The sequence below is a fragment of the Neoarius graeffei genome, chromosome 18 (genome assembly GCF_027579695.1).
Source record: "Neoarius graeffei isolate fNeoGra1 chromosome 18, fNeoGra1.pri, whole genome shotgun sequence".
Taxonomy (NCBI): domain Eukaryota; kingdom Metazoa; phylum Chordata; class Actinopteri; order Siluriformes; family Ariidae; genus Neoarius; species Neoarius graeffei.
The window spans coordinates 20198007-20210497 of NC_083586.1; the positions used below are offsets into that span (position 1 = coordinate 20198007).

The window sequence follows — 12491 nt, forward strand, 5'->3', positions numbered from 1 at the left end:
ACATAGAAGACAGTCAGTCAGATAGAGCCCCCCCTTTCACACACCACACTCAAATGAACACACACGTGCGCACGCACACCAATCAGGGTTACCGCCCTTCAGGCACCACAAACACACACATGCACGATGTTCACACATTTCGTGTGCACTCTTGTGACACTGACCTATTTGTGTACATTCCCTTTCCCATCTTCCCTGATGTTCCCCTACACACATACCACACTTAACAGAAAATGGGCTTCTGCCGTGAACCAACACATTTCAACTTGAGACAATACTTTTGATTATCTTTTTTAAAGACAGTGTAAACATTTCGGCAGCTTGAAAAACTCATCATAAACAAATGTATAGTGCAACAACAACACAACAGTCAGTCAGTCAGTCTGGGTACGAGCCCCCTCTCCCCGGCCCCCAACACCCAACCCATCTTATTTCCCCCAACCCACCTTATTCTCCCCAGGCCACTCTACCGTACCCCTTCTCTACCCCCATCCACATAGAAGACAGTCAGTCAGATAGAGCCCCCCCTTTCACACACCACACTCAAATGAACACACACGTGCGCACGCACACCAATCAGGGTTACCGCCCTTCAGGCACCACAAACACACACATGCACGATGTTCACGCATTTCGTGTGCACTCTTGTGACACTGACATATTTGTGTACATTCCCTTTCCCATCTTCCCTGATGTTCCCTCACACACATACCACACTTAACAGAAACTGTACTTCTGCCTTTTAGAAAGATGATTACCGTCACCCCTGACGCGAGCACACACACACACACACACACACACACACACACACACACAGAGAGAGAGAAAGAGACGATTACTGTTACCCCTGACGCGACCATACACAAAGACACACACGTACTGTACACAGAGAGAGAGAGAGAGAGAGAGAGAGAGAGAGAGAGAGAAATGCACGCATACACACGCACACAAACACAACTGGCCTGAAATTAAACAATGTCCATGATCCAAATGTTATTGTCAAATACACCGTTGAAATCTGAGCGGAAGTCCGGAAAGCTGTCATAGCTGTCAGACAGCTCTAAGACACACCCACAAGTGTGCGCGATAGGCCTCCTTTTAAATTTAGACATGTTGGTAAACATAATTTCAATTCGGTCACAGGTGATAACATCACTTCCTGTGCTGAAGCGCAGAAATTTGCCAAGTTTTGTGTCATCCAATTCCCTGAGGTATCTTTTCAGATGATTCTCCACCTCTCGTTGCTTTGGAGTCATCACCTCAGGAAAGTGGAGGAGTGCTTGGAGTTTCCGAGGGGTTGGTGTCAGTTTGGCAATCATGTTGCGAAGCTCGTCTTGGTCAAGGATGATGTTTTCCTGGATTACTTCCCGCCAGCAGTCGATGACATACATGGGCTTTTGCAGAAGCTCCTTGTGTGAAATCTCCAGCAGTGTTTCTTTGAGGGTGTCAGGAGCAACAAGTCGGCGGCACTCATAAGTCTGAAGGACCTCCAGCAACTCATCAAAACTGACTGATGTGAAATCTTCGAGGGCCCTCTGCAGGATGACAGAATCCTGTGCACTCACAAACCGCATAAAAGTTGAGAGTAGGTCACTGCTTAGTTTTCCGTAAACTACTTACTCTAGTAGAGGAAGTGCCAGCTTTATTGGCAGGTAGTCGCAGGTTTTATAACCCACCACAAGCACTCTACCAATAGCCTTCCATGTTTCACTGCTGTAATCATGGCGGATGAAAGGAATCTTTACATCTGTTCCTATTGTGCAACGGTCGTAAAACTCCTGCCAGAAAGACGAAAACACATCCCTGAGCACACCTGAGCCAACAGCCTTTTCTTCTGTGTTATCAGGAAGCAATCTCTTGATTGTCAAGGGTTGTGTTAGCACTGCTGGATCCATGAATTCACTGATCATTTCATTAAGACAGTTGCCATGGTGAATAACAATCAGTTTTGGCTTGGACGGCAGCAGCAGATCAGAGGCGGCGAGTTGCAGACCGGAGGCAGCAAGTGGCATGGAGAGCGGCATGGAGGGTAGTGGCGGATCAGAGGCGGCAAGTGGCACGGAGGGCAGGAGTTGTAGTTCATCGTCTCTGAATGCATCTGCAGTTGTGGGCTGCTGTAAAATGGGAAATTCAAACGGCTCAGTGTCATCATTGTCACCATCATATTCTCCACTGGACGGACCCAAAATGATTTCATGGTCAAGATCCAACACGTAAGTGTGTATCAGCTGAGCGTCATTATCATCTGCAATTTCTATTACCGGTTCATCTTCTATCACATCTTCACTGTCCATGGCATAATCAGTTTCAATGTCCTCCTTTGGGAATGTGGCGATGTAGAATCTTAATCTGTTCATGCATAGGGTGTCATAAATTAATCCAACGGTAACGTTTTCATTTACAGGATTGTGTTTGTAATCCCATATTTCAAAGTTAAACTGTTTTTCATGGCCTTTTGTTGACATTCCGTTTGGGAAAAATAATTCTTTACCCTTTTCAAGTATTGTGTTCATCCTGCATTCCACATTCACGTCAACCATTCTTGTTCCACCTCCCTGTTTGGCTCTCATCTGTTTTATCCCTGCTTGTCCCTTCTCACGGTTTAACCAGCCGATTTCAATTTTGCGGTGACTTTGCCTCCCTCTCCTCCTAGGGTGTGACTGTGAGGATGTACTTTTTGGCACTTCATCCACAGGTTTATTCCCATGCCCTTCTTTCTGCAGCTGCATCTTTGCCCTTAGTTTTTCAAAGAGGCCCATTTTTCTCCTCTGAGCTGATGTTTGATTTTTGCAGAAGTTGGTTACAGCCAACCTATCTCCATATGAGGAGATGTATTTTGCCAGCTCTCTGTCCTCCATGAGACGGATGACATCTTTGTCAATCTGTTAAATCACATAGTAAGTATGATTAAATTCAAATCATTTCATTACAGTTTTCCTCCATTGGTTTGGCTCATTTCTTGAAACTGAAATGACATTCTTATAACTATAAGATCATTTGGCCAGTCTTACAGTTCTGCACAACATTCCAGATAACAAGCAAAATGTTACGTCTCCCTACTATATGATGACTTGCACTACAAAATCATGCTGACGTGTTGGAGAGAACAACCATTAGACTGACAATTGACTATAGTTCAGATAAACAAGATCTATTCATTTGAAATGTGATGAAAGCAATGAGAAATGCCATTCTCTTGTGAACAATTGCAAGTTGGTTTGGGAAATTGTCCGTGTCGCTTTGAGAATGTCATTTCTGTTTCAAGAAATGAGCCAAACTAATGGAGAAAAACTGTAACATAAATAACCACTAAAACAGTGATAACAATAAATTAGGTATAAGACTATCTGAATTTAATGTATAATGTATGCCCTGGATAATAAACTCATCCAGGGTGAACTATTCAATGTGTGAATTTTAAGAACAACAAGGTGAATACCATTAATGGCAACTTCATAATTGAAGTGAATTAAAGTAGTTAGCACAGCTGCCCACTATTGCTGCATTAGGCCCAGCATTTGTCAATTCTTGTATTGCTGAAAGTGCATAATACGGGAATGAAGAAGTTGTTTACTTCATCTTTGGGCTTTTATAAAGGCATTGTCTTGCATATCTTGCTGAGTTATCTACAGTGTTGTGGTTTTAAGATACCTTTTCCTCCTCCAGACGCTGTACGCTTTCGGTTGGGACACCACGCTGTTCAAGGAAATCAGACAATGTGACGATGGCTTCTGGCAAAGCTGTGAAGTAGATAATATGATCATCAAGCTTAAAAAATACTAAGTCTATGCAGCCTTATAATTAGAACACCAAAAACAGCTCCAATGAAATACACCGGTCTTGAATCATTTCACCAATTTAAATTGAATTTAAAATAATATTAACTGATAACTTGTTGCAACGTTGGCACATAGGTATGGCAACACAGGAACATGGTAAATGCAACTGAAATAGATTTGTAGTGCTGTACCGCAGCATTACATAAATAAAAAAAAATAAAATAAAACACAGCAGTTTGTCATTTCAAATATGTTTAATACTCATCACCACTACGTGGCAGACATGTTCTTTTTCATTCAGTCCCAGTTCAGAGGCAGTTTTCTTCTTTATTGGTTTACATTTGTCAAATCAGAACTGAAATTCTCAAAAGTTCTTGTTCAGTCAACAAACTGCAAATGCTGTCGCCATCCATGCAAATGATTGTGTACAATTTTCAGTTTCTTTGTACATTATCAGTTGCTTTTGTCATGTAGGCTAAATCAAAATCCATTGTTATTGAATCTATGAAATAGTCTCGACCCCCAAAACATTTACACCCTATTCATTACCAAATCAGAGCAGAAAAAAGATGTAATAGTAGCTCATATGGACAGTATCGCGGTGTAAATACATACATAGATAGCCTACATATTATGTATATTTGTGCTATTCATTTCAATGAGACTCTGCTCACAGCACGCTCGACCCCGCGTGGAAAAATAGACTCGGTGTTTGAGTGGTGTTCACAGGACTTGTCGGTGTGAAAGGACTAATCTGTTAGCATGCATTCCTAAATTTTCAGGACAGAGTCCGGACAATTTTGCGTCCGACCCGTACATGCGGAGAATGTCGGTGTTGAGCCGTTATGGGGCTTAAGAAAGTAGGCTAGCCCTGAGTGCGCATTTTGTTAGGACTTGGACTGTTTTGGCCTCTAGAGGCCGCTGTTATTTCCTTTTCGTGTCTTGTTTATTTTGGCCTCTAGAGGCCGCCACTGTTCCTGTGTTTTGTGTTTTTGTTAATTGCCTGTTAGTCCTAATTATCTTCACCTGTGTCCTTAATTAGTTTGTGTATTTATACCCCTGAGTTCAGTCCTCTTGTCACGGAGTCTTTGTGCTGTTATGTTTATCTCCAGTTTCCTTTGTACTGTGTTTTGTGGATCTTCTGAGCTTTTGCATTTTTGCCTTTTTCTTTTTGAATTATACTCTTTGTTTTTTTTTTTTTTTTTTTTGCCCTGGATTGTATATAGTGTACATAGTATAAATAAACCTTTTGTTACTTTTTCTACTTCCGCCTCACGCCTCTGCATTTGAGTCATTCCCCTAGTGGGGGTTTGCTGGATCATCACACCAACGAACCAGGTTCGAATCCCAGCAAAACCCTAACAGAAAGACTCCGTCATGACCGACTCAGCAGAGGCTGCTTCAACTGTCTACCCGGCCAACCTTCAGGGAATTATGGCAGCTTTGACACGCTTCGGAGCGACCATGGAAGCTCATGGACGTACGCTCACCAGCCAACGTGAGGCCCTTGCTCGCCACGAGGAACTGCTTCAGCAAATTGGGAAAACCCTGGCACAGCTGACATCTCTGCCTGCATCTCCTGCTCCTGATCCAGTTCCTGCTCCTGATCCAGCTCCCACTCCTGCTCCAGTGCCTCCTGCCATGCTGCCTTCTTCACCTCGCGAACCCAGCCTTCCTGCACCACAGAGGTATGATGGCAAGCACAGTGAGTGCCGAGAGTTCCTTACCCAGTGTCAACTCACCTTTGAGCTTCAGCCTACCACCTACACTACGGATCGCCGCAAGATTGCCTTTGTGATCACCTTATTAGCTGGTAAGGCGCGAGCCTGGGCTACTGCTATCTGGCAAAGACAGGGACCTGAGTGCTTTGATTTCCAGCTGTTTTCTGAAGAGATGCTTCGGGTCTTCGATCAGGCAGACATCAGTACCGACGCAGCCCGAAAGCTCATGTCCATCCGGCAAGGAGGAAGCGTCGCAGATTATGCCATCTCGTTCCGAACACTCGCAGCAGTAAGTGGATGGAACGAGACTGCCCTGGTGTCAGCCTTCCACCATGGTCTGTCTGACCCCATCAAGGACGGTCTGGCCTCTATTGGATGCCCAAGTGACCTCGAAACCCTCATCTCACATGCTATTCGTCTGGACAACAGGATGAGAGAACGCCACCAAGCCTTGAGCCCCCCCAGCCTCCCTACCTCTACCTGGAGACCATCTACCTCCTTCAGTGACTGTCCAGAACCCATGCAAGTGGGTCGTACTCGCCTCTCCGCATCTGAGAGGGAGCGCAGAAGGAGGGACAAGTGCTGCATCTACTGTGGCAAGCCTGGTCACTTCCGAGCATCATGTCCCGAACTCTTGGGAAAAGGACCGCCCCGTCCAGCTGAGGGAGGGTTGTGACGGGGCCTACCCTCTCTCCCGGACTCCCTGGTCAAGGAATCTACATCCCGGTCTCCATCTCCTGGGGTGAGTCTGTCCACTCTTGTCAAGCTTTGATAGACTCAGGGGCGGCTGGGAACTTTATGGATATTCACTTTGCCCAAAGCATCAATATACCTACTGCACCTCTTGAAGTCCCTCTGTCTGTGTCTGCCCTCGATGGCCAAGCGTTAGGTGATGGAAGAGTCACCCAAGTTACTTCTCCAGTCTTCCTCCAGTCTCAAGGTCACAAGGAAGAAATATCCCTGCACCTGATTCCTTCACCTGAGTTCCCAGTTATTCTAGGCCTTCCTTGGCTAATTCGCCACAACCCTCGCATAGACTGGGTAACAAGCCAGGTTGTGGAATGGGGCCCTGCATGCCATGCCTCTTGTCTGCTCTCTAGCTCTCCTGTGTCTCCTGCCGAGCCCCCTGATCTCACCGAGTTATCTCAAGTTCCCACAGAGTACTGGGATCTCAAGGAAGTATTCAGCAAGAGCAGGGCCGCCGTTCTTCCTCCGCACCGGGCCTACGACTGTGCCATCGACTTGCTCCCTGGGACTACCCCTCCTCGTGGCAGACTGTTTTCCCTCTCTCAGCCAGAACGCAAGGCTATGGAGGAATACCTCAAAGACGCCCTGGTCTCTGGGTTCATTCGACCCTCCACCTCACCTGCTGGTGCCGGCTTCTTCTTTGTCGGCAAGAAGGATGGGGGGCTTCGACCATGTATTGACTACAGGGGCCTGAACAAGATCACTGTGCGCAACCGATATCCCCTTCCGCTGATGTCCACTGCTTTCGACCTGCTCCAAGGCGCCACCGTCTTCACCAAGTTGGACCTACGGAACGCATACCACCTCATCTGTATCCGACAGGGAGACGAGTGGAAGACTGCCTTTAACACCCCGTCTGGGCACTACGAATACCAGGTGATGCCCTTCGGACTCACCAACGCACCAGCTGTTTTTCAGGCCCTAATCAATGACGTCTTAAGGGACATGATTAACCTGTACGTCTTTGTCTACCTCGATGACATCCTTATCTTTTCCAAGACCATGCAGGAGCACCGCCACCATGTCCGCCAGGTTCTCCAGAGGCTGCTACAGAACAATCTGTTCGCCAAGGCCCAGAAATGCGAATTTCATGTTCCCGAGGTCTCCTTTCTGGGATTTATTGTACGGACAGGCCAACTCCAAATGGACCCTGCCAAGACCCTGGCCGTCCGGGACTGGCCTACTCCCAAGTCCGTTAAGGAGGTTCAGCGGTTCTTAGGATTCGCTAACTTCTACCGCAAGTTCATCAGGAACTTCAGTTCTGTGGCAGCACCCATGTCAGACCTCACCAAAGGGACAGGTGGATCTTATGGCTGGTCTCCTCAGGCAGAAAAGGCGTTCAAAGACCTCAAGGCCCGCTTCTGCACGGCACCCATTCTGGTCCTCCCGGACACCTCCCAACCATTCATCGTGGAGGTGGACGCCTCGGACAGTGGTGTCGGCGCGGTACTCTCTCAACGTTCGGAAGGAAAGCTGCACCCCTGCGCTTACTTCTCCCACCGCCTGAGTCCTGCGGAGTCCCGGTACGATGTGGGGGATCGAGAACTGTTAGCGGTCAAACTGGCCCTTGAGGAGTGGAGGCACTGGCTGGAGGGAGCGCAACATCCATTCCTGGTTTGGACTGACCACAAGAACCTGGAGTACTTCCAGCAAGCCAAGAGACTGAACCCTCGACAGGCTAGGTGGGCCCTGTTTTTTAGTTGGTTTGACTTCACCCTCTCGTACCGTCCCGGCTCCAAGAACACCAAACCTGACGCACTGTCCAGGCTGTTCTCTGCCACTAACAGGGAGAATGAAGTCGGGCCTATTATCCCGGTGTCCCGGATTGTGGCCCCTGTCCGCTGGGGTATTGAGGAGGCTGTTCGACGAGCCCAACGCCAGGACCCCGGTCCTGGGACGGGGCCACCGGGCCTCTTGTACGTCCCACATCAAGCCCGGGCCAAGGTTCTCCAGTGGGGTCACTCTTCCCCTCTCACCGCCCACCCGGGAGCTCGGAGGACCCTGGACTTCCTGAAAAGACGCTTCTGGTGGCCTAACATGGAGCAGGAAGTAAGGTCATTTGTCCTGTCCTGTGAGGTTTGCACCAGAACCAAGAACCCACGACAGCGTCCCCAGGGTCTCCTGCATCCTCTGACCATTCCCCGGCGTCCCTGGTCCCACGTGGCAGTCGACTTCATCACGGGTCTCCCTGAGTCACAAGGTAACATGGTCATTTTGGTCATTGTTGACAGATTCTCCAAGGCCTGCCGCTTCATACCTCTGTGCAAACTCCCCTCTGCTCTTGAAACAGCGAAACTTATATTTAATCATGTCTTCCGAGTCTTTGGTCTTCCACAGGACATCGTCTCAGACCGAGGGCCCCAGTTCTCCTCCCGAGTGTGGCACAGGTTCTGCAAGGTCATCGGAGCCACTGCCAGCCTCTCCTCTGGGTTTCACCCACAGTCCAATGGTCAGACAGAGAGGCTCAACCAGGACCTGGAAACCACCCTGCGAGGCCTGGCTATGGATAACCCGACATCATGGAGCACCTGGCTGCCATGGGCAGAGTACGCCCACAACACCCTGCAGTCATCGGCCACCAAGCTGTCGCCATTCCAGTGCCAATTCGGGTTCCAGCCACCTCTGTTCCCGGACCAGGAGGAGGACGCGGGGGTGCCCTCGGTCAACCAATATGTGAGACGGTGTCGCAAGACCTGGAGCAAGGTCAGGAAGACCCTCATACAGACCTCCAGAACCAACCAGACTCAGGCCAACCGCCACAGAAGACCTGCACACACTTTCCGCCCTGGGCAGCGGGTTTGGCTGTCCACTAAGGACCTTCCGCTGCGGGTGGAGAACCGCAAGCTTGCTCCTCGCTACATTGGCCCCTTCAAGGTGGTGCGCAGGGTGAACCCTGTCTCCTACCGGCTTCAGTTGCCCCGGACTCTGAGGATCAACCCCACTTTCCATGTTTCCCTGTTGCGGCCTGTACTGACGTCTACGTATGCCCCTGCCCCTAGGAACCCCCCACCCCCCCGCATCTTCCAGGGGCAGACTGTGTTCACTGTGCATCGCCTGCTTGACTCCCGCCGGGTCCGCGGCGGGTTGCAATATCTGGTGGACTGGGAGGGCTATGGTCCTGAGGAGCGCTGCTGGGTTCCTGCTCGGGATGTCCTAGATAAAGAACTGTGTCGGGACTTCCATTCGGCCCATCCGGATCGCCCTGGGAACGTCAGGAGACACTCCTAGAGGGGGGGGTCCTGTTAGGACTTGGACTGTTTTGGCCTCTAGAGGCCGCTGTTATTTCCTTTTCGTGTCTTGTTTATTTTGGCCTCTAGAGGCCGCCACTGTTCCTGTGTTTTGTGTTTTTGTTAATTGCCTGTTAGTCCTAATTATCTTCACCTGTGTCCTTAATTAGTTTGTGTATTTATACCCCTGAGTTCAGTCCTCTTGTCACGGAGTCTTTGTGCTGTTATGTTTATCTCCAGTTTCCTTTGTACTGTGTTTTGTGGATCTTCTGAGCTTTTGCATTTTTGCCTTTTTCTTTTTGAATTATACTCTTTGTTTTTTTTTTTTTTTGCCCTGGATTGTATATAGTGTACATAGTATAAATAAACCTTTTGTTACTTTTTCTACTTCCGCCTCACGCCTCTGCATTTGAGTCATTCCCCTAGTGGGGGTTTGCTGGATCATCACACCAACGAACCAGGTTCGAATCCCAGCAAAACCCTAACACATTTACTGACCACGCCGAAGGCTACGGTAGCAGTGTAGCTGCATTTGGCTTCTTTCTTTGAGAGAATTAGCCTAATTAGCTCGAAATGTTTCCACATGCCACAGTTAGTGTTTCGAGCTGTGTCACTTGACTCGTAGCAATAAATAGGCCATTTAATCTCTTCGAGCAAAGATTTTCTAGGTTCTAACTGACTCGAGCCGACGAATTAGCCTGGCTGACAAACACAGGTGTTGAACTTTACCGCTATCAGACATCATAACTAACACTGAGTGGCAAATTTGGCATTCTGTACGTAGCCAGCCATATAAACTTATTAAATAAATTAACTTACTTTGTGCAGCCATGGGTCTGCACCTCTTCCCAGGCATCGTCTTTCGCAGTGCATTTATGACCCACCCCCACGACGTGTCTCCGGGTCTCTACTGATGTGACTCCACGCTCTCTGGTAGATTTGTGACTTCGACTTTCTTTTCTCGAAAATTTTGACTTTTTTTCTCGAAGATTTCGACTTTTAATCTCGAAAATTTCGACTTTTAATCTCGAAAATTTCGAGTTTTTTCTTGAAATTTCCGACTTTTAATCTCGGAATTTAGAAAAAAATATTTTCTCCAAATGGCCCTAATACGCTTCCGTACATGTCAGCTATCCAAGAGTTAAGCTGAGGGAAATTACTGACATCCCCCTTTTCACACCTTCTCAACCAGAGGTCAGTTTTCCTCATGAATGCTGAAACTTTATCATACATCTGAAGAACAGTTTTGTCATTACCTTGCAAGCTTGTGTTCAACTCATTCAGACGGCCAAAAACATCAGTGAGGTAAGCCAGGTGAGCCAACCAGGTCTGGTCTTCAAGTTGAGCAGCCAGAGGATGTCCATGCTCTGAGAGGAAATCGTGCACCTGGTCTCTCAGTTCGAATAGTCTCTGTAGTGCTTTCCCCCTTGATAGCCAACGTACGTCTGTATGTAGCAGCAGCTGATGATGGTCACTGCCCATTTCCTCGCACAGCTTGTGGAACAGTCTTGAATTGAGAGGTCGTGATTTAATGAAGTTAATCACTTTCGCAGCGTCTGTCAAAACACTGTCCAGTTCTGGGCTCATGCGTTTGGAAGCCAATGCTTCTCTGTGAATTATGCAGTGGATGCCTTGGATATCGGGGTTTACCTGCCTGATGCGAGAGACAAGTCCGCGGTGCCAACCTGTCATAGACGCTGCCCCGTCTGTGCATACATGCGAGCAGCACTTCCAGTCCAACTCGTGCTCTGTGAAAAAAACAATCAAATTAAAAATGTCCTCACCCGTGGTTTTATCGGGTAGTGGCTTGCAGAAGACGATGTGTTCAACTATATCGTTGACTGTGTCATCTTTGAAACGAGCAAACATGACCAACTGGGCTTCTCCATTCACGTCAGTAGACTCGTCTAACTGTACCGCAAAAGATCCCGCTCCTTTCAGTTTGTCGGTCACCTGCTGAACAATGTCACCAGCCATCTCATCCACCCTGCGGCATATAGTGTCGTTAGACAGCGGTACTGACTGGATTGCATCCGCGGCTTTTTTATCCACCATGGTTTCAGCTAGGATAGGTTCAGCTGGTGCAATTAGCTCCTCGGCAATCATGTACGGCTTTTTAGCTTTGGTGACAAGCAAAGCTACCTGGTAAGAAGCTTGGAGGGAAGTTGCTGAAGTCTGACTTGCGGCACGCATGTGATTTTGCGCCCCCTTGAACTCGGACAATTTTTGCGTGAAAAAGTCTTGCCCACTGATGATTGATGCCTGGTGCTCAGAGGCCGCTGCATGTGTGCCGGTTTCATGGCATGGTTAGAAAGCACCTCTCCACATAAAAAACACAGAGGCTGCTGAGGGTAAGAATCAGTTGCAGTAAATCCCAGCATGATGTATTCTTCTTTATACAATCTCTTTTTGCTCTCTGTTTTCTTTTTCTTTTCCGATGGCCCAGAGTCTGCTTCGTCCGAAACAAGCGGTCTCTTTTTTAATTTGAGCCACCTCTCCATCTTGTCAAGTTCAAACGTCTTCTTCTTTTTCTTCTTCTTTGTGTAACTGTGCTTATCATCTGCTTTGTTTGTAACATTAGCTTAATTTTGAGCGCCAACCGGAACCTTGCAAGTTAATGAGTTTTACCACATCAGCATCCTGCAAATATTTTTATATATCTTATATTTTATATATTATACAACTCTGCAGTTTAGCTAGATAAAGGTCTCAGTCACATATTAACAAAATTTTTATTTTTTTTAAAGATATTTTATTTTCACGGACCCCTTGCAATTACACCACGGACCACTAGGGGTCCGCAGACCCCCGGTTGAGAATCACTGTGTCGACATCCCCGACTCGCCATGTGACCTCAAAAAGTCCTTGCCACCTGGCGATCAATTTGGAGCTCGACGTGGGCAACAACACAAGTACTTTATCTCCCGGTGTGAATTCCCTAAGGCGCGTGCCCCTGTCGTACAGATGGACTTGACGTTCTTGGGCCTGCCGCAAATTCTCTTGGGTTAGGTGCATGA

The 12491-nt window shown here is 47.7% G+C and overlaps 1 protein-coding gene across 1 annotated transcript; it reads right to left on the reverse strand.

Moving 5' to 3' along the window:
- Positions 1–1616: 1616 nt before the first annotated feature.
- LOC132865727 (uncharacterized) lies at positions 1617–11667 on the reverse strand. The gene is made up of 3 exons (XM_060898255.1): positions 10731–11667; positions 3652–3740; positions 1617–2882 (listed from the first exon to the last, which is right to left on the reverse strand). The coding sequence occupies exons 1-3, from the start codon at positions 11665–11667 to the stop codon at positions 1617–1619; spliced, it is 2292 nt and encodes a 763-aa protein (XP_060754238.1).
- Positions 11668–12491: the final 824 nt, after the last annotated feature.

Coding starts and splice junctions, on each gene's coding strand:
- LOC132865727 (XM_060898255.1), bottom strand. CDS start 11,667: ATGCGTGCCGCAAGTCAGACTTCAGCAACTTCCCTCCAAGCTTCTTAC. Junction 3,741..10,730: donor GTTGAACACAAGCTTGCAAG/GTAATGACAAAA, acceptor TCTACTTCACAG/CTTTGCCAGAAGCCATCGTC. Junction 2,883..3,651: donor AGCGTCTGGAGGAGGAAAAG/GTATCTTAAAAC, acceptor GTGATTTAACAG/ATTGACAAAGATGTCATCCG.